At 45.8% G+C, this 27,513-nt stretch overlaps 1 protein-coding gene across 2 annotated transcripts in view; it reads right to left on the reverse strand.

Moving 5' to 3' along the window:
- Positions 1 to 27,513, reverse strand: part of CDK16 (cyclin dependent kinase 16) — a 202,091-nt gene that overhangs the window by 36,188 nt on the left and 138,390 nt on the right. For both annotated transcript variants that reach the window (XM_069209660.1, XM_069209662.1), the window contains exons 11-15: positions 27,241 to 27,361; positions 23,089 to 23,186; positions 22,169 to 22,274; positions 5,056 to 5,098; positions 1,711 to 1,801 (exon numbers count right to left, since the gene is read on the reverse strand). In XM_069209660.1, the coding sequence (XP_069065761.1) occupies positions 1,711 to 1,801; positions 5,056 to 5,098; positions 22,169 to 22,274; positions 23,089 to 23,186; positions 27,241 to 27,361 (459 nt within the window). The remainder of the gene's footprint in view (positions 1 to 1,710; positions 1,802 to 5,055; positions 5,099 to 22,168; positions 22,275 to 23,088; positions 23,187 to 27,240; positions 27,362 to 27,513) is intronic.

The raw sequence follows: 27,513 nt of genomic DNA on the forward strand, positions 1-27,513 counted from the left end.
GGGTTTTGGTTCTCTGGGTAATGCAACTGTTTACCACCGCCTGCCTTGGCATAAAGGCACTTTATGGTATTTCAATGGATAAACTACCACCCGTCGATGGTGGCACCCTAGGAAAGACCTGCACTGAATGGGACTTCATTGGACAGGTTGCGATGCGAGGAGTTTGTTAATCTTCACTAAAGTATATAAGACATGCGAGTCCCCAGAAGCATAAGAGACCTTCTTTTTGAGCGAGAATTATGCAACAGAGGAGGGACCAAGTTATGCGGCAAAAAAAGGCAAATTATTTGGGGTGATGCAGCATATTTCGTGATAGTGTTCCTTCATTATTTTGTTATTTTTATTCATGTTAACCTTGTATTGGTAAAGGTTTCACCTTATGAATGCCAGTTTAACCCAAACACACCAAAAAGCAACTGAAAGGTGTTTGTACCTTCCACTGCATGGCTACACGCGTTAATTTTATTATACATAATTTATAAAGCGCATAGCTACCAAAAGAGGTTTCCCAGTGCTAGCAGAAATTACAGATTGAAGCACTCCAGGCAGATCAGAAAAGGGTCAGTGATTTAGAGACCATATAATTGAAACAGCCAGGTTTTTAAAGGTTTCCGGAATCACATTCTCTCAGTGTTACAGGCAAGTCCTTCCAGAGTTCTGGCCCCAGATAAGAAAATGCCCGACCTCCTTGGCGAGATTTCCTAATTCTAGGAATTACAGCCAGATTCTGATGGCTAGACCTCAGCTGGCTATTAGGGGAATATCAAGAGACCAATGATCTCAAGTCAATGGGCCCGGCATACAGCACAATGCCTTAAATTGCACCCGCTGCTCAACGGGCAGCCAGTGAAGGGTCCTTTGCAAATTGGCAGAACCAGAAAACTTAGGAGGAGAAAGCAGGTGACGTGCAGCAGCATTTTGCACAATTTGGAGGCGTTAAGGTAATGATTTTGTCACCCCCAGATATAGGATATTCCCAAAGTCCAGCCTGGAGATAACTAAGGCTTGAACTACAGTTACTGAGCTGAGATGCTAAGGCAATAGAGGATCTTCTTAAGCCATTTCAGTATGCCAGAGCAAGTGGCTACTAACTGTTACTGCATTTTTAGTCAAATTTAATCCGTCTCAGATGCAAACAAGATTTTTTTGTGAAAATCTGTAGATTATGCAGCAAATCTATAATTATGCGGATAACGTCACAGCTGGAAAATCACATACATTCTAGTAGTCCTGGATATGTGAAGTTATTGGGACCCAAAGTGTGAGAACAGCAATGGTAAACTAATGAGAATCCAATCAAGTGTAGGCAGCCATCTGGCGTGAAAATCTACTGAAGTGTATGAAACAGGAGTTAGGAAGTACAAATGAGGTTTCAACTAGGTTTATGAGGGTAGCAATGTTCATAGTAGTTAGACTGCTGTTGTAATGCACACAACTGCAGATGTGTGAATGAACTACACTATGGAGGAGATAATTGTGGTTACAAATAAAATATCCGTGGGCAATGAAGTGTGCAGGTCAGGCTTCTAGGGGATTTGTGTCAATAGTGAAGTGTGCAAGGCCAGCTATGGATGAGTGAAGGGTGTGAGAAAAACAGTGTTAAACATCAGTATAGAAAAAGGTCCACTTTACAGAACTAGTCATGCCTTCTCCAGGGACACGAAGAGGAATCCTTTCACTTCACATCAGAAAGCCTTTGGAATCACTTACTGTCAGGGAGCTTGAGCACTCTTTCCCCCAAACTGTGGAAGTACCGGTGCCTCATGGCTTCCTCTGCGGAAATTCGCTTCTTCCCCTCAAACTAAAAGGGAAATAATACATGGCAATCATTGTGGGGGCAGACAAGCTGCCCTCTATAGGTTACAGTCACTGTGCATGTACACACTCACACCTGCACACAATGTAAAGATGCTCAGAGATGCACTATATGCCCTGCTACATGCAAAATCAATGTCAGCAGCTCTTCTATTCGAAAGTTCAATGATTAGTGCTGCAGCTGGGCATTATGTATTTCCTGTTCAGGATCCCTGGTCTGCCGAAGTACTACAGCCCCTGACATCGTGTCCAATTAACCTTAAAACTGATTTAGAAGGCCTCATGTGGAATGTGTGGATTTACCCACAAGTCTCAAAGAAAAGGTATTATTTACCCCAAAATCTCACTAGATTGGATGAATTTACAACAGTTTTCATCTGACTGATTATGATGAAAGTTTATCAAACTAAAATACATTCCTTTACACCCATAACTCATATGATTGGAAATCTCTGCTCATACATGATCTTGAAACCGATCACTAATTCCACATTGCTCTGAAATGGATTAGGGTAGCCCTAGCTAAATCTAACAACCCCAAAGCAGCCCAAGGATATGCATTACTCTACACCTTTAAGGGGACAAAATTATCCCAAACCTCTCCAAAATCGATATACCGACCATCAACTGTGTTCAGTGTTTACTCTGTAATCTCTGTGCACATGTATGTGTGGATTTGAGTGGCTTTACCAACAACCAATATGCCAGCACTCTGAAAAGCCTATGACTGAACTATCTTCAAAACACACCGAATTGTACTTTAAAGTACTATGATATACTGCGATGGGTTCTTTTTAAATGTCAAGATGCTCCATTCTTAAGGTTGTCACTGGCAGCAGTCCTAACTCACCAGGGAACGACTGACAAAGCGAGTATGTTACATGGTGACTGCTGGATGAATGGGGTTTAAGTACAAGAGTCACTTCATTTGGCTTTCCAGGTGTGCCATAAAGCAGTGTAATGGAGACCTGTGAAATGTGGAAACAAATGGTCTCCTGTACCAACTCCTGGCTCATTAGGAACTCGAGTGCTATGGCACAGATCATGATCCACATGAGGAGAGGCACTTTGGTGCACATGCATAGTCATCCTGATGCTGAGGGGCACTAGGGGCAGAAGATGGCCACCTTGAAGCACACTACATGGAGGGTACAATTGGGTACATCCTATTAAATGTAATCATGCACACTGTATCTGCTGTGGATCCATAATGAGATGGGGCTCATTTCTTGGTCGAGTTGCCACTGGACCAGATGGGGGGCAGGTAGTGAGTGCACTTTCAGCCTTAGTGAATTCACTTTACCTACCAGCTCATCTAAAAGTCCAGAAGCCACCAAGTGTTTACTGTTTCATGGCCAACGGGCCAGAAATTTGGTGAAGGATTCTTCCATATACAGTTTCACCTCTTAGAAATTCATTAGTACTATCACTGAAACATGAACCTGACTGTCTGAAAATCAGGAAATCCTTAAAAACTTTCCTTTTGAAGCAGGCATATTGGTAGCCTATTACTTACACAAATAACTGACTCAGTCTGCTGCCAGACTGGCAAGACCCCGGAGACCACACATACCAGCTCTTACAGGCTAGTCTCTTGTTGACGCTTCCAAGGCTGTAAGTTTTGTCTGCTTCATGAATGCATGCTAGCTGTTCCACCTCTCAGCTGGCTGACAGACTAATACTTCAGGTCTAACAATCATTCTTTCTTCCATGTACCCCTACCCCAATGCACCCTCGGGCTACTACTAGGTGATATGTAGCACTTCACATTGTACCCAAGTAAAATAACTCTTAGGTATCTGGGCTCCATGGGGAGCCAGAGGCCAGCAGTTGGGCTGTAGGGTGGTCCAGGGCTTCCAGAGACATCATGATACTTTCTCAACTGCATTACAAAAATGTTGAAGGCTCTTTTTTTGCATTCTGGACCATTAACAGTTAACCTTCTGAGCTACAAAATATGAATAACAGCATAAAATCCTTCAGAAAAATTGCAGACTTTTATTTCATACAGGAGAAGCCCTCCAAAGCTGCTAACTACAAAGACAACTTACCAAAAGGCACAAAGAAGCTGTTTTATGGACCACTACCAAGAGCACCTGACTTCCAGAGATAAAGAACAAGAGAAATGGGACAAGCGAAAAAAGATCCATTTGGTTAACCTTTTGGACAATGGAGAATAGCCGGACCTGGACAGGGTTCTCTGGAAATTCTACAAAATGCTTCAACTTCCACCTCCTCTAGATGTAGTGATCAAAAGAGCTCATCACGAACCTAAATCTGAAACCAACAAACAGAACCAGAATGATAACTAAATGCCTTCTTCCACTTGTGACATACCGATGTAAACAGGCAAGTTTGCCAAGCCACTGAAGAAGTGAGGCAAGGATAAAATGTTCTAAGTCTTGAAAACTCTTCAGCTAAAGTCAGTAGGAGACAATGCAAATTCAGCAGCATCTTGAAGCTGCTAAGACATGTGCATGTGAGATCTTATTTCACGTTTTATTTACTACCTTTCATCTACTGCATAATCAAATCTGTATGAGATTTCCACAGGAAATAAATGTTTCTCCAGAGAAATGGTACCCCGCCCAAAAACAAACTAGAACAGATATCTGACATCCCTAGAGCATAAGAATATAACTGCTCGACTTACAGCTGAGCTGCTGGCTAGAAGGGGACCAGGACCACAAAGAAGGTGGCCACAAAAAACACAAAAGCTTGGGTGTGAAACTTAGTCAGACGGTTGAGCCCAGTAAGGTCTGATCTGCTCAACAGTGATTGAATGGTCCTTTCTCGCAAGAGAGGCTGGCCCTTGCCTCGGTGGAGCGAGCAAGAATGTTTTGAAATCTGTGCATTTGATAACATCCTGTAGTGCAGAAATTCTGGAGGGCAGTTTATATTGTAGATAAGAGTACCTTTGTGAGCTAGTGCAAGAGACTGAGCATCCCCCGGCTCTTGTCAAAATAAAGACAATGAAAACTCATCTCTTAGCTCAAATGTGCCTCTGACTACTGACCCTTCTGTGCAGTAGCACTACTTGAGCAAGGACTGGACTGCATTTGGGGACCTAGGAACTGGCATTCTTGGCCTTTTTATTGATCTGTCCCTAGAAGATACATGTGTTGTGGAGATGCTAATTGGTAAAGGGCTGCCATGAGGCATATAAACTATTACACCAAAACAACATCAAATAACTGAACGTCTTCTAAAAAACAACAACAAAAAACAGCCTCAACTGACCTGTAACAGCTTGGATAAGAGGTCTGCTCCATCGCTGTCCAGCCTGCAAGGAGAATAAACAAAAGGTAACAATGGGCACCTTTCTCAGAAACCGCCATGCATTTCCCAACCCATGCAAGCCACCCGATATTATTGGGAATGTGCAAACATTTTCATCAGTATGGGCCATGCCAACAGGTTGTGCTTTAATACGATCACTGAACAAAGCTGCTCCTCAACTGGGCATCTTAGGGCAACCACAGATTAAGAAGTGCACAGCAGCGCTATGTCACCATTCTAGATGGTGTGCCACAGAGGGGAATTTACAGTGAGCAGGAGTCAAACCGTGGTCCTTGCATCACATGTCCCCAGGGGGTTGGGTTCTTTGAAATATCCACATGAGAATGTGTTCAATATACACAGAAGCTTGGTGACCGGCATCAAATGGAGAGACGTGCACTACAATTCTATCAGTACGTTTCCTTTCCATTAACCGAGGTGGAGGTTCTAACTTGTAACAAGGTCTCTGAACCCAGGGAGGACTGAGCCAAGGATCAAGGTTTACTGGATAACATTAAGTAATGGCAGGGTTTGATTAAGCATGCGGTCATTAATGGACTATTTTTGTAGTCTTTGCCATGAGGTGTGCAGTGCTTGCTCTGCATACACCAACAGGCCGCAGTCAAGAAGGGAATCCTGGCATTATGATATCGAATCGACTTCCTTCCTTTCATCGGGCTACTGGATCCAGTCACCTCTGAATACATCAAGGTTAGTTATGAAAATGTCACTTACCCAGTGTACATCTGTTCGTGGCATCAGTCGCAGTAGATTCGCATGTTCTGCAATAGCTCGCCATCTGGTGTTGGGCCGGAGTGTTACAAGTTGTTTTTCTTCGAAGAAGTCTTTCGAGTCACGGGACCGAGTGACTCCTCCTTTTGTCTCCATTGCGCATGGGCGTCGACTCCATCTTCGATTGTTTTTCCCCGCAGAGGGTGAGGTAGGAGTTGAATTGTAGTAATAGTGCCCATGCAATGGAGTGACTAAGTATGCACCTATTTAAGGTTGAGATGATACATATAGAAATAATTGAAGGTAACTTCCAAACTGCTACAGGCTCCCGGGGAGGCGGGTGGGCACATGCGAATCTACTGCGACTGATGCCACGAACAGATGTACACTGGGTAAGTGACATTTTCAGTTCGATGGCATCTGTCGCTGTAGATACGCATGTTCTGCATAGACTAGTAAGCAGTTATTTCCCCAAAAGCGGTGGATCAGCCTGTAGGAGTGGAAGTAGTCTGAAATAATGTCCTTAATACGGCTTGACCTACTGTGGCTTGTTGTGCGGATAACACGTCTACACAGTAGTGCTTGGTGAATGTGTGAGGCGTAGACCATGTGGCTGCCTTACATATTTCTTGCATTGGGATGTTTCCTAGAAAGGCCATGGTAGCACCTTTCTTTCTGGTTGAGTGTGCCCTTGGTGTAATGGGCAGCTGTCGTTTAGCTTTAAGGTAGCAGATTTGGATGCATTTAACTATCCATCTGGCTATACCTTGTTTTGAAATTGGGTTTCCTGCGTGAGGTTTTTGAAATGCAATAAAGAGTTGTTTAGTCTTTCTGATGTTTTTTGTTCTGTCAATGTAATACATTAATGCTCTTTTGACATCTAATGTATGTAGTGCCCTTTCAGCTACGGTATCTGGCTGTGGAAAGAACACTGGAAGTTCCACTGTTTGATTTAGATGGAACGGTGAAATAACCTTTGGCAAAAATTTAGGATTGGTCCTTAGGACGACTTTATTTTTGTGTAGTTGTATAAAAGGTTCCTGTATAGTAAACGCCTGAATTTCGCTTACTCTTCTCAGGGAAGTAATGGCGATGAGAAATGCCACCTTCCAGGTTAGGAACTGTATGTCGCAGGAGTGCATGGGTTCAAAAGGTGGACCCATAAGTCTAGTTAGGACAACATTTAGGTTCCATGAAGGAACAGGTGGTGTTCTTGGTGGTATAATTCTCCTAAGGCCCTCCATGAATGCTTTAATGACTGGTATTCTATATAGGGAAGTTGAATAGGTAGTCTGCAGGTATGCAGATATTGCTGCAAGGTGAATCTTAATGGAAGAGAAAGCTAGGTTAGATTTTTGTAAGTGAAGCAAGTAACCCACTACATGTTCTGGAGTTGTGTGTAATGGTTGTATTTGATTAATATGGCAGTAGCAAACAAACCTCTTCCATTTACTTGCATAGCAGTGCCTGGTGGATGGCCTTCTTGCTTGTTTTATGACTTCCATACATTCTTGGGTAAGTTGTAAGTGCCCGAATTCTAGGATTTCAGGAGCCAGATTGCTAGATTCAGCGATGCTGGATCTGGGTGTCTGATCTTTTGGTTGTGCTGTGTCAACAGATCTGGCCTGTTGGGCAATTTGATGCAGGGTACCACTGATAGGTCTAGCAGCGTTGTGTACCAGGGTTGCCTTGCCCAAGTTGGTGCTATCAATATGAGTTTGAGTTTGCTTTGACTGAGTTTGTGTACCAGGTAAGGAAGGAGAGGGAGAGGAGGAAAAGCGTAAGCAAATATCCCTGACCAGTTCATCCATAGGGCATTGCCTTGGGATTGTTTGTGTGGGTACCTGGATGCGAAGTTTTGGCATTTTGCGTTCTCCCTTGTCGCAAACAAGTCTATCTGAGGTGTTCCCCAGAGTTTGAAATAAGTGTTCAGAATTTGGGGGTGAATTTCCCATTCGTGGACCTGTTGGTGATCTCGAGAGAGATTGTCTGCGAGTTGATTTTGTATTCCTGGTATAAACTGTGCAATTAGGCGAATTTGGTTGTGAATTGCCCAATGCCAAATTTTTTGTGCTAGCAGGCTTAACTGCGTGGAGTGCGTCCCTCCCTGCTTGTTTAGATAATACATTGTTGTCATGTTGTCTGTTTTGACGAGAATGTATTTGTGAACTATTATTGGTTGGAAAGCTTTTAGTGCTTGAAAAACTGCTAGCAGTTCTAGGTGATTGATATGCAGTTTTGTTTGATGTACGTTCCATTGTCCTTGTATGCTGTGTTGATTGAGGTGTGCTCCCCACCCTGTCATGGAAGCATCTGTTGTTATTACGTATTGTGGCACTGGGTCTTGGAAAGGCCGCCCCTTGTTTAAATTTATGTTGTTCCACCACAGAAGAGAGAGGTAAGTTTGGCGGTCTATTAACACCAGATCTAGAAGGTGACCCTGTGCTTGAGACCACTGTGATGCTAGGCATTGTTGTAAGGGCCTCATGTGCAGTCTTGCGTTTGGGACAATGGCTATGCATGATGACATCATGCCTAGGAGTTGTAATACCATCTTTGCCTGTATCTTTTGTGTTGGATACATGCGTTGTATGATGGTGTTGAAATTTTGAATTCTTTGTGGACTTGGAGTGGCTACTCCCTTTGATGTGTCTATTATGGCTCCCAGGTATTGTTGTACCTTGCGTGGCAGAATTTTGGATTTTGTGAAATTGACGGTGAACCCGAGTTTGAAGAGGGTTTGTATGATCTGATTTGTGTGATTTGAGCACTGTATGAACGAATGGGCCTTGATTAGCCAGTCGTCCAAATATGGGAACACATGTATTTGCTGCCTTCTTATGTGTGCAGCGACTACCGCTAGACATTTGGTGAAGACTCTTGGTGCGGTTGTTAATCCGAAAGGAAGTACCTTGAATTGGTAATGTATTCCTTTGAATACGAACCTTAGGTATTTCCTGTGAGATGGGTGTATTGGTATATGGAAATAAGCATCCTTGAGGTCTAAAGTTGCCATGTAGTCGTGTAGTTTTAGCAATGGCAATACTTCTTGTAGTGTGACCATGTGGAAGTGGTCTGATTTGATGAAAGTGTTCACTACTCTGAGGTCTAGGATTGGTCTCAGCGTTTTGTCCTTCTTTGGTATCAGAAAGTACAGTGAGTAAACTCCTGTGTTTATTTGTGTGTTTGGCACTAATTCGATTGCATTCTTTTGCAATAGTGCCTGCACTTCTATCTCCAGGAGATTGGAATGGTGTGTTGTTAAATTTTGTGCTTTTGGTGGTATGTTTGGAGGGAATTGTAGAAATTCTATGCAATAACCATGTTGGATAATTGCTAGAACCCAAGTGTCTGTAGTGATTTCCTCCCATGCTTTGTAATAATGACCTATTCTTCCCCCCACTGGTGTTGTGTGGAGGGGGTGAGTGACATGTGAGTCATTGTTTAGTAGTAGGGGTTTTGGGGCTTTGAAATCTCCCTCTATTTCTAGGGAATTGCCCTCCTCTATATTGTCCCCGAAAACCTCCTCTATACTGTCCCTGGTAAGTGGACGGTGTTGCTTGTGAGGTGCTGGCTTGTGTGCTTTGACCCCGAAACCCCCCTCGAAAGGGCGTTTTACGGAATGTGCTGTAATTCCCTCTGCTCTGCGGGGAGTAGAGTGCGCCCATGGCTTTGGCAGTGTCCGTATCTTTTTTGAGTTTCTCAATCGCTGTGTCCACTTCTGGACCGAACAGTTCTTTTTCATTAAAAGGCATATTGAGAACTGCTTGTTGAATCTCTGGTTTAAATCCAGACGTTCGGAGCCATGCATGCCGTCTGATAGTTACAGATGTATTAATTGTCCGTGCAGCTGTATCTGCAGCGTCCATGGAGGAACGTATCTGGTTGTTGGAGATGGTCTGTCCCTCCTCAACCACTTGTTTCGCCCTATTTTGGAAGTCCTTGGGCAGATGTTCAATGAGATGTTGCATCTCGTCCCAGTGGGCTCTGTCATAGCGCGCAAGTAGTGCCTGGGAGTTCGCGATGCGCCACTGGTTTGCAGCTTGTGCTGCGACTCTTTTACCAGCTGCATCGAACTTGCGGCTTTCTTTATCTGGGGGTGGTGCATCTCCAGATGTGTGAGAGTTGGCCCTTTTCCTAGCTGCTCCTACAACAACAGAGTCTGGTGGCAGCTGTGTAGTGATGAAAACCGGGTCCGTAGGAGGCGGCTTATACTTCTTTTCCACCCGTGGTGTGATTGCCCTACTTTTGACCGGCTCCTTAAATATGTCTTTTGCGTGCCGGAGCATACCAGGGAGCATAGGCAGGCTTTGGTAGGAGCTGTGGGTGGAGGAGAGTGTGTTGAACAAGAAATCATCCTCGACCTGTTCTGAGTGGAGGCTTACGTTATGAAATTGTGCTGCTCTAGCCACCACCTGAGAGTACGCGGTGCTGTCTTCTGGTGGAGATGGCTTTGTAGGGTAGGCCTCCGGGCTGTTATCTGACACTGGGGCGTCGTATAGGTCCCATGCGTCCTGATCTTGGTCACCCTGGCTCATGGTGGTGTGAGCTGGGGAGTGAGATGGAGTTTGTGCTGGTGAAACGTTAATCACGGGCGGAGGAGAGGGTGGTGGTGTAATTCTTTTAACCACTTTTGGTTGTGGTGCTTGTTCCGTCTGGAACTCCAACCTTCTCTTTCTCCTAATGGGGGGAAGGGTGCTTATTTTTCCTGTCCCCTGCTGAATGAAGATACGCTTTTGCGTATGGTCCACATCAGTTGCTTGTAGCTCTTCCTCAAACCTATGCTTTTGCATTTGGGAGGTTAGCGAGTGCTCTTCTGTATAAGAGCCTGAAGCTGGGTCGCTTGCAGTTTGTTTCGGCGTTGAAACTTTGTCTGCGTGTTTTTTCGGCTCCGAGGTGACTTTTTTCCTTTTCGGGGCCGAAACCTCTCGGCGTCGATCTGTTTCGGTGCCGCTGTCTCGGCGTCGAGCCGTGTCCACACCGGTATCTCGGTGTCGAGGCTTGTCTCCAGCACTTCCTCGGTCCCGAGAAGGCTGCGTGCCGGTGTCTCGACCGGAGTCGGACGATCTCGGCACTGTTTTGGCCTTTTTCGGTGCCGACGGTCGGTCACCGAATTTATGGGTCGAGCCATGGCCTGGTGGCAGTGGCGTCCCCTGGGCCTTGTAAATGTTTCTCTGTGTGTTTTTCGACGTGTTACTCACGGTTTGTGTATCGTCGAATCCTTCGGAGTCTGAGTCTTGGATCGAGAAGGTACCTTCTTCTTCCTGTTCCTCGAACTCCCGTTGGGCTGTCGGTGCGGACGCCATTTGAAGATTTCTGGCTCGACGGTCTCGGAGTGTTTTTCGGGACCGGAACGCACGACAGGCCTCGCAGGTGTCTTCGCTGTGCTCAGGTGACAGGCACAGGTTGCAGACCAAGTGTTGGTCTGTGTAGGGGTATTTATTGTGGCATTTGGGGCAGAAACGAAACGGGGTCCGTTCCATCGGCGTTCTTCAGCACGCGGTCGGGCCGACCAGGCCCCGACGGAGGATCGAAAAACTACCCCGAAGGGCACCGGAGCTCTTCGATCTTCGATGCGGTGTGGAATCTAAGTACGCCGATCCCGAACGCAACAATACCGACGAAAATCTTCCGAAATTAGCTAATTTTCCGTTCCGAAACTCGGAGCGACAGGAACACGTCCGAACCCGATGGCGGAAAAAAAACAATCGAAGATGGAGTCGACGCCCATGCGCAATGGAGACAAAAGGAGGAGTCACTCGGTCCCGTGACTCGAAAGACTTCTTCGAAGAAAAACAACTTGTAACACTCCGGCCCAACACCAGATGGCGAGCTATTGCAGAACATGCGTATCTACAGCGACAGATGCCATCGAACATATAAATCTGTACAACAGGAATGATTAACACAGGTCTCTATTTGATAGTGGACTCCTTGGGTAGATGTTACCCTTTTACACCTACAGGATGCCTACACCATGTTTGCGTGATGCCTGGCCATGATTAGGTCTCAAAGTATATATACTACAGAGCTTTACCTAACATTCTATTGCACTAGTTATAGAGTTGGGCACTGTGCTAGGGATACCACCATAATTCCCAGACCAATATTCCTCACAATAGGGACAGGCATGGGTTAAATTGTTTGTAACAGAGATAAAAAGTGGGTTGGGCGCACAGACCTGTACAGCCTCGACTGAAATTGCTTGAAATACTGGACTGGCTTACACACCAAGAGGCGCTGATGCGGGCTATGCAATGCTTGGAATACCTGGCTTGATTATCTGTTTGGGACGTATAAGAAGCTGAGAAAGAAAAGGACCTGAGTGGACTGTGATGCTTTTAATGGACTATAGGTTGATAGAGGAACCGGAGGCTTACTTGCTCTGGAACCTTCACAAATCCTTAGTGATCTGCTTTTTTCCCAAATGTATGTTTTTTGTTCCCCTGTACGGTGTTGGGAGGATGCCTGCCTCACTCCCCACTTTCTAAGTGAGTATCACTGAGTTATCCCTCTTAGCCACTCAGACAGTCCGCCACCTGTAGGGACAGGGAGTCCTGAACCACTGAGAGCTAAACATTTCATGTTAACTGCGGAGTAGACATAGCAAAGGCAATAACGTTTGACTCAGACGTGTCCAGCATCCAGTCAAACTGCTACTAGATCCCTTGAAGCGACCAGGAAAATATGTAGACTTGAGCTTCTTTCCTCCTTATTCCCCATCACTACTAGATTGAGAACCTCTAATCAGAAGACTCCAAGAAGAAAATCTCTACCATTCGATACCCTTATGATACCCTAAATCAAATTCCTATTTTAAAAGTAAGAAAGTGAAAACTAACTAACAAACTAAAGGCAGGACTACTAAACGTTTGATCAGCTGTTAAAAACAGAGCACTGATCTACACTTTATTTTCATCCAAAAAATTAATATTTTTTTAACCTGAGACCTGCTTGAGTGAAAGCTGAGATTACATAATAAAGGATTTAGTTCCTGTAGGAAGTTGGCTCTGTATGCACTATTTCAAAGTAAGGAATAGTATGCACAGAGTCCAAGGGGTCCCCTTAGAGTTAAGATAGTGGCAAAAAGAGATAATACTAATGCTCTATTTTGTGGTAGTGTGGTCGAGCAGTAGGCTTATCAAAGGAGTAGTGTTAAGTATTTGTTGTACATACACACAGGCAATAAATGAGGAACACACACTCAGAGACAATTCCAGCCAATAGGTTTTTGTTATAGAAAAATATATTTTCTTAGTTTATTTTAAGAACCACAGGTTCAAATTCTACATGTAATATCTCACTTGAAAGGTATTGCAGGTAAGTACTTTAGGAACTTTGAATAATCACAATAGCATATATACTTTTTACATAAAACACATTTAGCTGTTTTAAAAGTGGACACAGTGCAATTTTCACAGTTCCTAGGGGAGGTAAAGTAATGTTAGTTCTTGAAGGTAAGTTAACCACCTACGGGGTTCAAATTGGGGTCCAAGGTAGCCCACCGTTGGGGGTTCAGAGCAACCCCAAAGTTACCACACCAGCAGCTCAGGGCCGGTCAGGTGCAGAGTTCAAAGTGGTGCCCAAAACGCATAGGCTTCAATGGAGAGAAGGGGGTGCCCCGATTCCAGTCTGCCAGCAGGTAAGTACCCGCGTCTTCGGAGGGCAGACCAGGGGGGTTTTGTAGGGCACCGGGGGGGACACAAGTCCACACAAAAAGTACACCCTCAGCAGCGCGGGGGCGGCCGGGTGCAGTGTGCAAACAAGCGTCGGGTTTCCAATGGGAGTCAATGGGAGACCAAGGGGTCTCTTCAGCGGTGCAGGCAGGCAAGGGGGGGGGCTCCTCGGGGTAGTCACCACCTGGGCAAGGGAGAGGGCCTCCTGGGGGTCACTCCTGCGCTGGAGTTCCGATCCTTCAGGTGCTGGGGGCTGCGGGTGCAGGGTCTTTTCCAGCCGTCGGGATTTTAGAGTCAGGCAGTCGCGGTCAGGGGGAGCCTCGGGATTCCCACTGCAGGTGTCGCTGTGGGGGCTCAGGGGGGACAACTTTGGTTACTCACAGTCTCGGAGTCGCCGGAGGGTCCTCCCTGAGGTGTTGGTTCTCCACCAGTCGAGTCTGGGTCGCCGGGTGCAGTGTTGCAATTCTCACGCTTCTTGCGGGGATTGCAGGGGTCTTTAAATCTGCTCCTCTGAAACAAAGTTGCAGTCTTTTTGGAACAGGGCCGCTGTCCTCGGGAGTTTCTTGTTCCTCTTGAAGCAGGGCAGTCCTCTGAGGATTCAGAGGTCGCTGGTCCTGGAGAAAGCGTCGCTGGAGCAGGTTTCTTTAGAAGGCAGGAGACAGGCCGGTAGGACTGGGGCCAAAGCAGTTGGTGTCTTCTTTCTTCTTCTGCAGGGGTTTTCAGCTCAGCAGTCTTCTTCTTCGGTAAGTTGCAGGAATCTAAATTCTTAGGTTCAGGGGAGCCCTTAAATACTAAATTTAAGGGCGTGTTTAGGTCTGGGGGGTTAGTAGCCAATGGCTACTAGCCCTGAGGGTGGGTACACCCTCTTTGTGCCTCCTCCCAAGGGGAGGGGGTCACATTCCTATCCCTATTGGGGGAATCCTCCTTCTACAAGATGGAGGATTTGTAAAAGTCAGATTCGCCTCAGCTCAGGACACCTTAGGGGCTGTCCTGACTGGTCAGTGACTCCTCCTTGTTTTTCTCATTATCTCTCCTGGATTTGCCGCCAAAAGTGGGGGCTGTGTCCAGGGGGCGGGCATCTCCACTAGCTGGAGTGCCCTGGGGCATTGTAACACGAAGCTTGAGCCTTTGAAGCTCACTGCTAGGTGTTACAGTTCCTGCAGGGGGGAGGTGTGAAGCACCTCCACCCAGAGCAGGCTTTGTTTCTGTCCTCAGAGAGCACAAAGGCTCTCACCGCATGGGGTCAGAAACTCGTCTCTCAGTAGCAGGCTGGCAGAGACCAGTCAGTCCTGCACTGAACAATTGGGTAAAATACAGGGGGTATCTCTAAGATGCCCTCTGTGTACATCTTTTAGTAAATCCAACACTGGCATCAGTGTGGGTTTATTATCCTGAGAAGTTTGATACCAAACTTCCCAGTATTCAGTGTGGCCATTATGGAGCTGTGGAGTTCGTTTTTGACAGACTCCCAGACCATATTCTCTTATGGCTACCCTGCACTTACAATGTCTAAGGTTTTGTTTAGACACTGTAGGGGCATGGTGCTCATGCACCTATGCCCTCACCTGTGGTATAGTGCACCCTGCCTTAGGGCTGTAAGGCCTGCTAGAGGGGTGACTTACCTATGCCACAGGCAGTGTGAGGTTGGCATGGCACCCTGAGGGGAGTGCCATGTCGACAGTCATTTTCTCCCCACCAGCACACACAAGCTGGCAAGCAGTGTGTCTGTGCTGAGTGAGGGGTCCCTAGGGTGGCATAAGACATGCTGCAGCCCTTAGAGACCTTCCCTGGCATCAGGGCCCTTGGTACCAGGGGTACCAGTTACAAGGGACTTACCTGGGTGCCAGGGTTGTGCCAATTGTGTAGACAACGGTACATTTTAGGTGAAAGAACACTGGTGCTGGGGCCTGGTTAGCAGGGTCCCAGCACACTTCTCAGTCAAGTCAGCATCAGTATCAGGCAAAAAGTGAGGGGTAACTGCAACAGGGAGCCATTTCTTTACACAAGCCCCCCCCAGCCCACAGGCCAGGAGACTCAGCCAAAGCTGGGAGAGTCTTCCTAGTCTGTCAGGCGAGGAAGAGTAGAGGAAATAGGCTGGTTTGTTGCAGGGCCTACTCTGCCTTACATGCTCCTGTCCAGGTCATTCCCTCTGGGGAACTGACCCACTTCCACAGTGATAGGACCTAGTCTGAATTGCCTCTTGTCTGTGCTTTTAATGTCTCTACCCATTCTCTCTATTTTGGGGTTAGAGGTATCCACCTCTGCTAATCTTATCTTAGCCAGGGTCACCCCTAGCTTACCCAAAGAGGTTACCCAGAGCTGGAGTAACCCCACCATGACCAACAGGGTCAGGGGGCCTAACTTGCTATTTGGCATGGGGTCTGGCCACCATGCCAAGGATAGTGCAGCCATAAAGGCTAACATCCAGCAGAGGCCACTGACAGCTGTCAGTGCCCAGAACCACACCTTTAGCTCTTCACCTACAAGGGAAGGGGCTAAGTTACAGGCTTCTTTGGGTTCAGGGTGCCTATCTGCTGTATTAGAGTGGGGGGTTACCACATCTTGTAGTAAACACCCTTCTTCCACTCTTTCTTCTGTTAACTGAGGAGCCACCCACTCAGGCTTAACAGTTGCCTGACTAGCCAGGACTTCTTGTGGGTCAAGTTGGACTGTACCAGTGCCACTTTTGGAGTTCTCCCCTACTGGAGCAGAATCTCCTTGGCTTGCTGGAACCTTGGCTAAAGGTTGTCCACCTTTCCTACTCTGTTTTCTTTTCTTTTTCTTCTGGGGCCTACTTGCCGTTACTGCAGGGGTAGCACCTTCAGAATCCTTGGGAGAGGACTGGCACTGGACCAGTTCCTCTCTTGGGCTCTGACTAACCTCTGGGTAGTCATTTCCAAGGAGACAATCAAGGGGGAGGTCTGTACTGACTACCACCCTTCTCCAGCTAAACGTCCCACCCACTTCTATGGGCACAAAAGCCACAGGCCTATCAGTGACCCTGTCTGGGCTAACTCTTACTCTGGCCATCTCACCTGGGATGTACTGGTTTGAGAACACCAGCCTGTCATGCACAATAGTGTGACTGGCACAAGTGTCTCTCAGGGCAGTGGCTGGGATTCCATTCACCAGTAGGTGGTGGAAGTTTCTACTTCCCTCTGGAATCTCCAACTCACCTGTTGGGCCCTTTTTCCAGTTGAAGGCTATGAAGACCTCCTCATCTGAGGAGTCATCCCCAATGGCTACACTGGTCACCCCTTGGATTTTGCTAGGGGGTTTGTTTTTGGGACAAGAAGTGTCCTTGGTGTGGTGCCCTGTCTGTCTACAGTTATGGCACCATGCCTTAGTGGCATCCCAGTTCTTACCCTGGTACCCACCTTTGTTTTGGGTTCTGTCTTGGGGCCCACCCACCTGTTCTGGTTTTTTGGGGCCTACAGAGGACTCTTTTTCTTTGTTTCTAGTGTCACCCACTTTCTCCTGGGGAGTCTTTGTAACCCCTTTCTTTTGGTCACTCCCAGTGGAAGTTTTGGTTACCCTAGTCTTGACCCAATGGTCTGCCTTCTTTCCCAATTCTTGGGGAGAAATTGGTCCTAGGTCTACCAGATATTGATGCAACTTTTCATTGAAGCAGTTACTTAAAATGTGTTCTTTCATAAACAAATTATAAAGCCCAACATAGTCATGCACTTCATTTCCAGTTACCCAACCATCCAGTGTTTTCACTGAGTAGTCTACAAAATCAACCCAGGTCTGGCTCGAGGATTTTTGAGCCCCCCTGAATCTAATTCTATACTCCTCAGTGGAGAATCCAAAGCCCTCAATCAGGGTACCCTTCATGAGGTCATAATATTCTGCATCTTTTCCAGAGTGTGAGGACTCTATCCCTACACTTTCCAGTGAACATTTCCTAAAGGAGAGCACCCCAGTGATATCTGGTCACTTTTCTGGTTACACAAGCCCTCTCAAAAGCTGTGAACCATTTGGTGATGTCATCACCATCTTCATATTTAGTCACAATCCCTTTAGGGATTTTTAACATGTCAGGAGAATCTCTGACCCTAGTTATGTTGCTGCCACCATTGATGGGTCCTAGGCCCATCTCTTGTCTTTCCCTTTCTATGGCTAGGATCGGTCTTTCCAAAGCCAATCTTTTGGCCATCCTGGCTAACTGGATGTCCTCTTCACTGGAGTTATCCTCAGTGATTTCAGAGAAGTTGGTCCCTCCTGTGAGGGGAACAGCATCTCTAACTATTATGTTTGGAGACAGGGCTTGAGAGGCCCTGTTCTCTCTAAATAGGACTGGTAGGGGGGAATTTTCCTCCAAGTCACTATCTTCATCCTCTGTGTTGCCATCCTCAGAGGGATTGGCTCTTTCAAACTCTGCCAAAAGCTCCTGGAGCTGTAGTTTGGAAGGTCTGGGGCCCATTGTTATTTTCTTTAATTTACAGAGTGACCTTAGCTCCCTCATCTTAAGATGGAGGTAAGGGGTGGTGTCGAGTTCCACCACATTCACATCTGTACTAGACATTATGTTTCTAAAAGTTGGAATACTTTTTAAGAATCTAAAACTAGTTCTAGGTTCTAATTGAAACTTTCACAAAACTTTTAAACTCTAAAAGAAATGCTAAACAGGGACTAACACAAGGCCCTAGAAGGACTTTTAAGAATTTAGAAAAATAGCTCAAATTGCAAAAATCAATTTCTAATGACAATTTTTGGAATTTGTCGTGTGATCAGGTATTGGCTGAGTAGTCCAGCAAATGCAAAGTCTTGTACCCCACCGCTGATCCACCAATGTAGGAAGTTGGCTCTGTATGCACTATTTCAAAGTAAGGAATAGTATGCACAGAGTCCAAGGGTTCCCCTTAGAGGTAAGATAGTGGCAAAAAGAGATAATACTAATGCTCTATTTTGTGGTAGTGTGGTCGAGCAGTAGGCTTATCAAAGGAGTAGTGTTAAGCATTTGTTGTACATACACACAGACAATAAATGAGGAACACACACTCAGAGACAATTCCAGCCAATAGGTTTTTGTCATAGAAAAATATATTTTCTTAGTTTATTTTAAGAACCACAGGTTCATATTCTACATGTAATATCTCATTTGAAAGGTATTGCAGGTAAGTACTTTAGGAACTTTGAATAATCACAATAGCATATATACTTTTTACATAAAACACATTTAGCTGTTTTAAAAGTGGACACTGCAATTTTCACAGTTCCTAGGGGAGGTAAAGTAATGTTAGTTCTTGCAGGTAAGTTAACCACCTACGGGGTTCAAATTGGGGTCCAAGGTAGCCCACCGTTGGGGGTTCAGAGCAACCCCAAAGTTACCACACCAGCAGCTCAGGGCCGGTCAGGTGCAGAGTTCAAAGTGGTGCCCAAAACGCATAGGCTTCAATGGAGAGAAGGGGGTGCCCCGGTTCCAGTCTGCCAGCAGGTAAGTACCCGCGTCTTCGGAGGGCAGACCAGGGGGGTTTTGTAGGGCACCGGGGGGGACACAAGTCCACACAAAAAGTACACCCTCAGCAGCGCGGGGGCGGCCGGGTGCAGTGTGCAAACAAGCGCCGGGTTTCCAATGGGAGACCAAGGGGTCTCGTCAGCGGTGCAGGCAGGCAAGGGGGGGCTCCTCGGGGTAGCCACCACCTGGGCAAGGGAGAGGGCCTCCTGGGGGTCACTCCTGCGCTGGAGTTCCGATCCTTCAGGTGCTGGGGGCTGCGGGTGCAGGGTCTTTTCCAGCCGTCGGGATTTTAGAGTCAGGCAGTCGCGGTCAGGGGGAGCCTCGGGATTCCCTCTGCAGGCGTCGCTGTGGGGGCTCAGGGGGGACAACTTTGGTTACTCACAGTCTCGGAGTCGCCGGAGGGTCCTCCCTGAGGTGTTGGTTCTCCACCAGTCGAGTCAGGGTCGCCGAGTGCAGTGTTGCAAGTCTCACGCTTCTTGCGGGGATTGCAGGGGTCTTTAAATCTGCTCCTCTGAAACAAAGTTGCAGTCTTTTTGGAACAGGGCCGCTGTCCTCTGGAGTTTCTAGTTCCTCTTGAAGCAGGGCAGTCCTCTGAGGATTCAGAGGTCGCTGGTCCTGGAGAAGGCGTAGCTGGAGCAGATTTCTTTAGAAGGCAGGAGACAGGCCGGTAGGACTGGGGCCAAAGCAGTTGGTGTCTTCTTTCTTCTTCTGCAGGGGTTTTCAGCTCAGCAGTCTTCTTCTTCGGTAAGTTGCAGGAATCTAAATTCTTAGGTTCAGGGGAGCCCTTAAATACTAAATTTAAGGGCGTGTTTAGGTCTGGGGGGTTAGTAGCCAATGGCTACTAGCCCTGAGGGTGGGTACACCCTCTCTGTGCCTCCTCCCAAGGGGAGGGGGTCACATTCCTATCCCTATTGGAGGAATCCTCCTTCTACAAGATGGAGGATTTCTAAAAGTCAGTCTCACCTCAGCTCAGGACACCTTAGGGGCTGTCCTGACTGGTCAGTGACTCCTCCTTGTTTTTCTCATTATCTCTCCTGGACTTGCCGCCAAAAGTGGGGGCTGTGTCCAGGGGGCGGGCATCTCCACTAGCTGGAGTGCCCTGGGGCATTGTAACACGAAGCTTGAGCCTTTGAAGCTCACTGCTAGGTGTTACAGTTCCTGCAGGGGGGAGGTGTGAAGCACCTCCACCCAGAGCAGGCTTTGTTTCTGTCCTCAGAGCACAAAGGCTCTCACCGCATGGGGTCAGAAACTCGTCTCTCAGTAGCAGGCTGGCAGAGACCAGTCAGTCCTGCACTGAACAATTGGGTAAAATACAGGGGGTATCTCTAAGATGCCCTCTGTGTGCATTTTTTAGTAAATCCAACACTGGCATCAGTGTGGGTTTATTATCCTGAGAAGTTTGATACCAAACTTCCCAGTATTCAGTGTAGCCATTATGGAGCTGTGGAGTTCGTTTTTGACAGACTCCCAGACGATATTCTCTTATGGCTACCCTGCACTTACAATGTCTAAGGTTTTGTTTAGACACTGTAGGGGCATGGTGCTCATGCACCTATTCCCTCACCTGTGGTATAGTGCACCCTGCCTTAGGGCTGTAAGGCCTGCTAGAGGGGTGACTTACCTATGCCACAGGCAGTGTGAGGTTGGCATGGCACCCTGACGGGAGTGCCATGTCGACTTAGTCATTTTCTCCCCACCAGCACACACAAGCTGGCAAGCAGTGTGTCTGTGCTGAGTGAGGGGTCCCTAGGGTGGCATAAGACATGCTGCAGCCCTTAGAGACCTTCCCTGGCCTCAGGGCCCTTGGTACCAGGGGTACCAGTTACAAGGGACTTACCTGGGTGCCAGGGTTGTGCCAAATGTGTAGACAACGGTACATTTTAGGTGAAAGAACACTGGTGCTGGGGCCTGGTTAGCAGGGTCCCAGCACACTTCTCAGGCAAGTCAGCATCAGTATCAGGCAAAAAGTGAGGGGTAGCTGCAACAGGGCGCCATTTCTTTACAGTTCCCCTCTAAAAAATTCTTCACCAAGGTACATCGAATATGGAAGACAGCGGTGTCGTCTTCATTTTGTTTTTGCAATACCATGTGCTCAATACCCTGGTTCAGACACTGTTCTTTAAAATATTTTTTCATTATTTTTTCATTATTTAAAATTACACCACTAACTTTGTGTATCACTTAGCTCAAGTCCATAGACATACTTGTCTGTCAAACTTTAACTTTTTTTTCTGGGGGGCAAGGGGTGCTATTTTTTCTATCACTAGACAACAGAACCATAGATAAAATCATCTGCTAACTAACACCGTGGCGCTTTCCTTGCCAATGATTACTTTAATTGGCTAAACAAAGTTGTGACACACCAAAAAACGTTCAAGTAGATGTTAATGCATGGGTGAACTAGTTCACCCAGTAGATGCATCAACCATGAAATTAATCATGTTCATGCCTGCATTAGACTTACAATAGGTGCCCAACGGCCCATCTTCGAAGAAGGCCTAATTCTAGATCTCATTTTTAGGACCCCTGATCTAGTACATACCCATAATCCAATTTCTACCGCCTGATCATTAACCTGTTTCTCAACTTCTCTCTGTGAATGGCTTCCATTAACACCTTTATCTATTCCAAGGTGGACTTCTCACTATTTCACTAAACTCCAACCTACTCAAAATGTGGCGGGAAGGCTCCTGCTCAGAATAAACCATGAGAAAAATGGACCTGGCCATTTGTGTTAACTTCCTCAGCTACATCACAGAGTCCAATTTAAGCGCCCCAAATTTCTCATGTAGCAAATATGAACCACCAAGGTAACTCCAGCTTACTTTTGCCTAGACATTAACTATTCGAAGATTTAAACTTGAAACATGGGGAGGCGAGGTATTGAGAGAGGCAGCCTTCAATTGTGAAACAGCATTCCCACCGAAATCTGCTACAACCCATCACTGCAGAGCTTTTGGTAAAACAAAAAACATCTGACCTTTAAGTTCCACATAATCCTTATTGCTACATTAGTCCATTCCAGTAAATGTGCCATCATGTCACAAGGGCACTAAGAGACTGTGTGATGTTTGGGATGTGGCACAGGCTGGTAAATGGAAATCAACTGATGTAAACCGTGTAATGCTTTGTACGTGCGGCAGGATGACAAGGAGGAACACGACACACCGAGAATAAATGGCAAAGACATGGGGCAGGTACAGACCTGGGTGCATGGTTCTGAATGCAGTCCGGACGATACTTAGGATAGCTGTAGGACCTAAACTCCTCGTTAGAATGGATTCCAGGCCACGTGTCCTCAGTGGGCGTACCTGGTTGAAAATCAAAAGATAATGAGGCAAACTAAAATGAATATATAGAAAGCCTGATTGTTATGCTTAGCAAAATGCAAGTTGAGCTGTGACTGAGTAAAGGAAAGGGTACCCTTGAAAGCAAAAAATAAATAAAAACAGGGTGTGATTGTGGCTTAAAGATCCTAGGTATACAGTCCAGATAATCTGAAAATCGAACAAGCACATTGGCAGCAGTGCTTCAGCTGGACTCTGAAACCATTCCTTACAGGTGCCACAGTTATCTTTCTACTTACAACTGCACCCGCGACTCTAAACATCGCCAAAAGTGCTACAATGCCCCTCAAAGTCTACAAAGAACACATTGTGGACATCCCGCACCTGGGCAACCCCACCCACACTAGCTTTCCTTTGACTCTCCCGAGAGCCAAGTTCCCATGACTTTACCCACATAACTGACCCTGCAACTCCACCCAGCCGCTGGCGCTCCTGAGACTTTAACCTGCAGCCAGCACCCTTGTGACTCTAACCCACAGCCAGCAGCCTTCTGGCTGTAACCTGCACCCAAAGCTCCCCTGTGCCACCACAACTGAGCCACAGCTCCTGCGACGCTAACCCGCAGCCAGCACTCCTGCTACTAACTTTCCACCTCTACCATTACTACTAATGGGCGCGGAAGCAGAACAGCCTGCTAAAAACAAGAGATGCTGAAAGATTGCATGACAGGCTATAAAAGGTCTACATCAGTTCTCTACCAGATACATTCCAAGTATATATCTGTCTTAAGCACAGCGACAGATGACCAGGCCGATGGATTAAATACTTTCAGTCTCACCTAATATCCGGAATATGAAGTGCAGTTGTTCCTCCACCGTAGAACCAGGGAAGAGAGGACGTCCTGTTGTCATCTCGTAGAAGATGCATCCAACACCCCTGAGGATGAAATAAAACATGGAGCTTTAACAATAGCGCACAGAGGCCTTTTGTGGAGAGAGGCCGTAAACTTATGAGGCAAGATTATTTAGCACCTTTTGAAAAGAGGACAGAAATACAGGTGTTTGAGGGCCTCGGAATTAAGCACCTCCCACATTTCATGCAGTACTACTTTTGGTGGAGTGCATGCATCTGTGAGCTCCTCGCTGGTGCAGGTTAAGCCTGTTGTCCTGCTCGCTTACCACTAGGAAGGAGAAGAACTGAGCACAATAGACACCCCAACAACCAGCACTGTTATATGAAGTACCTTTTGCTGGGACCAACCTGGTTTAGAGAAGAGGTGCCTACTATTAAGGTTCACACATAACAACATAGTGTACCTGCCACTGAAGTATGTCGGCCAAAAGGAGAAAAAAGATACTTATCTGAAAAAAAAGACTTGTGTAGTGTGGGAATCTTGTACAGCATCACTTGCTGTGTAGAACATCACTCTAAGGGACCTACAATTGGGAGTGATGCTGTAGATAAAAGGTAGCTAGAGCTTAGGATCATGTTGTTGGGTTTTGGTTGGAAGAAAATACTAAGATTCCGTAGCATCAGTTGGGTGATAAAGTACTTACCATAACTGACTACTGAAGTACGGCATCCTGGGTGGTGCCTGAATTGTAAAGATTGATGCATTTTGCCACTAGTTTAAGGGAACAATTGTAAGAGGCTTCCTACGTAAAGCTTTTACTTGAACAATCACTTTTCTATTTTACTCAAGCGGAATATTGAGGTAATCTTCAGTTTAAGAGTTTGTCTTTCAGGAAGGACTGGAGCCATTATGCTCTAATTTATTGTGACTATCGGTAAAAAATAAACAAACAGTAATTGGCATCCTCTCCACCAGCGCCCTGTAACAAGGCCACACATTCCCACGGTTAGCTCTGTAACATCCTTAGAGCATGGTTATATGCAGATGCTCTTATGTTTGCCTCCTTAATGGTAGTCTAAGTGAGGCTTTTCCAATGAGTCGCTTGTGAGCTACTGGTAGCTCGCCAACCTCCTACAAGTAGCTCACCTATGTGCAGTCCACCCTACTAATTTAGAAGCTTTTGCTTAGTGGCATTAATATTTGTACTCCTAAATTGAAATGTGTGTACTCAAGAGGTAAATGTGTGTATTTTCATAACTCATAAGCTTAGCTGACATTTGTAGACAAATTGCTGGATTTCCAAAATATACATAACGCTGATACTTGAGTGGTAAATCATGAGGGTTTGGGAGACTTATTACTAAAAATTTTACCTTGGTGCCATGGGCACTGCAGATGTGGCTATCCACCAATCACCCTGTAGATGCATTCCAAATTAATATAGCCATTTTCATATTACTGTGGGAAGTCTTGCCTGATGCAATCACTGCTGGTAATTATGCAAGGGGTGGTCACTAATGTAATCTTGTCCCACAAGGTCACTCTTACCACACTACAAATATTAGCTCGATCTGATTTTCTATGAACATAATTAGCTCTTACAACAAAAAAAGGTTAAAGATTCCTGGTCTAAGAGTTAAGTGCATAACTTTTGTTATAAAGTCTATTTGGCTCTTTTGCAGCACCATGTTTGTGACAGATCTTTAACAGTTCAACTTGCTGCTGGCTACGCAGCAGACCATGTTCAAATTCTTCTTTATAAAAGCAGATCAGATCTACTGAGCCAAATGCAATGTTACCTTCTGCAAATCACTTGGGTAGCATGTTTCAAGCTGAATCTAATGTTCCATTACCAAGGAACCTATTTTCTTCTCTAGGGCAAGCATCTACGGCGCTATTAGTAGGTAGGAAAAGAAGGAAGGGTCACAGTAAGCCAGGCCTGATGAACAGGTTTTATATGCAAAAGACAAACTTGTCTGATTTAGTTCGAGTCAAAGACGAGGTGTTTATGTATTTTCATAAGCAACAGCAAGAATTTCCAATTCCTACCATTTTCTTCCAACTTTTTAAATTAGTCCAGCAAATTGAAAACAAGTATTCATCATATAGTCTTGCGTGGCATCTGCCGTGGGCTCCAGACATTTCACTGTGTTCAGTAAATCAAGTGAGGGACTGGGGTCAATGGCTTTGGAAAGACCCACCATCTGCCCAGTACATTAATTTATGCAGCAATTATACCACCAATAACCACTTTTGTAAGAAAACCTATTGCAAGAACATATGAAAAAAGATGGTGCAATAAAGTAATCTGCTCAGGATTATACAATCTAGTAGTCTGGTAAATCTGAAGAAGTTTATTTAAAAAACAGGTCTCTTAGTCTCTCTTCTCTTATAGGACTATCACAGTGAGCCATACGCCTGAACCCTTGGCCTCACATATGATGTTAAAGTCTTTCGGAGCAGAGTCGACTTTGACAATGCATGCATGCTCAGCTAGATGCAGCCAGGCTGGTAAAAGCTAACATGAGCCCCAACTGGGTGTTTTATGGAGACCGCGAATGACTCTAAACGAAAGCACCTCAGGAGCGATTAAAAGCCATTTAACAGGAGAAGTGCAGAAACAATCTACATTTGAGCATACTTCACACAAACTGGAAAAGGAAGCCACTATAGGTGGCTTTCAGAGCCTTCTTTATAGAGCTGAGCTAGAGTGCAGGTCATGGAATAGTACACAACTTAAAATAAAGGTCTGAAAAATCAATAATTTTCCTGAAAATGAAATAAGGACAACCTTGGAAGAAATCAAAACAGTGCATAGAATAGGAGGTGACCTGGGGTAAGGGGCAGGAGTATATTAAGCATTAACAAAAACGCAGGTGACAGTCAGAACATAAGGTCAGGCTGAGATCCAGGGGCACACAGGAGTGCGGCTGCTAGGGAGGCGGGTAAAATGCACAGAAGAAATTAAATGGAGCTGGGACCTGAAGCACCCAGAAGAAGGTAACACACAGAAGGCAGCAACCAGGGGAAGATGTACAGTGTTGTGGTGTTGCATGCTCATGGTAAGTATAACCTTTTACACAACCACGCAGATGAATGTGTGGGTAAAGTAGGCAAACCTGATGTGAAGGTTTCCCTAACCAGACAATGACAGGTACAAGAGGCTGCAATAACTGCGACAAAAGATACATCCACAGCTGCCTAGACGTATTTCACTGAATTGGCTCCAACCATTAAAATTCAACAGACCCTGTTAATATTTTAAGTAGTCTCAGACAGCCTCATGATTCTTGGGTTCAAGAACTGTACAGTGTTTCCTGTCCCTTCTATTAAAAACCTTTTCAAGAGACAAAAGGCCACAGCTTCAAAGGCTGTTGCTGATGGATCCCACATGTTAGGTAAAGAGAAAGGATAAGAAAAATAATCACACACCAGGAAAAAGAAAAAGGTAGGATGTGACCAAGAAGGAAGCAACAGTCACAAAACAGAATATTCCTTAATCACAACAGAAAGCTGGAATGTGACATGTACATTAAATAATGGGCAAAGCACCTTCTAAAGTGTCTGCAGGCTTGACACACTACGCTACGTTGCAACAAGTATGAGGCTTCTCCATGGTATCAACCATCCATTAAAAACAATTGTGCACAAGACTTTGCAGAACAAGCAGATAGATAATCTAAACAGCCTGTGTCTTCTACACAGCACAAGTCTTCTATGCAATTCTAATTCTGGACTAAGATGTTATCTAGCAGCATAACACCAGGAGCTACAGCACCACTGAAACAGGACCACTCCCGACTACACGACTGCTCTCACCACCACAGACCTGTAACAGTTTCAGATAAGTATACATCTCTCAAACAAACCCAGGACATAAAAGTGTCTAGGCTGTGATGCTGCAACATGCTATGCAAAGCCACCACAACCATATAAAATGGCACTCTTCTTTATCTTACAACAGTGCCTGTGGGCAGTGCTCCTACAAATCATCCAGCTTGGCCTCCAAATGTTTAATAAAACAGTACATCTGGTTACAGTTTACGTTTTTTTGCAATTTTTTAGCAGAGTTGTTTTCTTGCAAGTCTAGCTCACACCTCCTAACTGAGTGCAAGGGTCCCAGTAGTTAACACTTACCACATGTCAATTTGTGTTGAGTACTCTGTGGAGCCCAGCAAGATATCTGGGGGTCGGTACCACAACGTCACCACTTCATTGGAGTAGGTTTTTGTAGGAATTGATTTTGCTCTTGCAAGTCCTGGGAAAGTAAGGAGGACACATTAGTCATTGTTGTGATGAAACAGCCATGAAGAAATGGAAGTAAGCTGGGATGCTTCCCAGGGCAAATTATCTATCCCTTTAAAACCACATCTAGAGGAAGCATGGGCTGAGAAGACCAGAGACCAAGAA

Source organism: Pleurodeles waltl, chromosome 10 (genome assembly GCF_031143425.1).
Source record: "Pleurodeles waltl isolate 20211129_DDA chromosome 10, aPleWal1.hap1.20221129, whole genome shotgun sequence".
NCBI lineage: Eukaryota > Metazoa > Chordata > Amphibia > Caudata > Salamandridae > Pleurodeles > Pleurodeles waltl.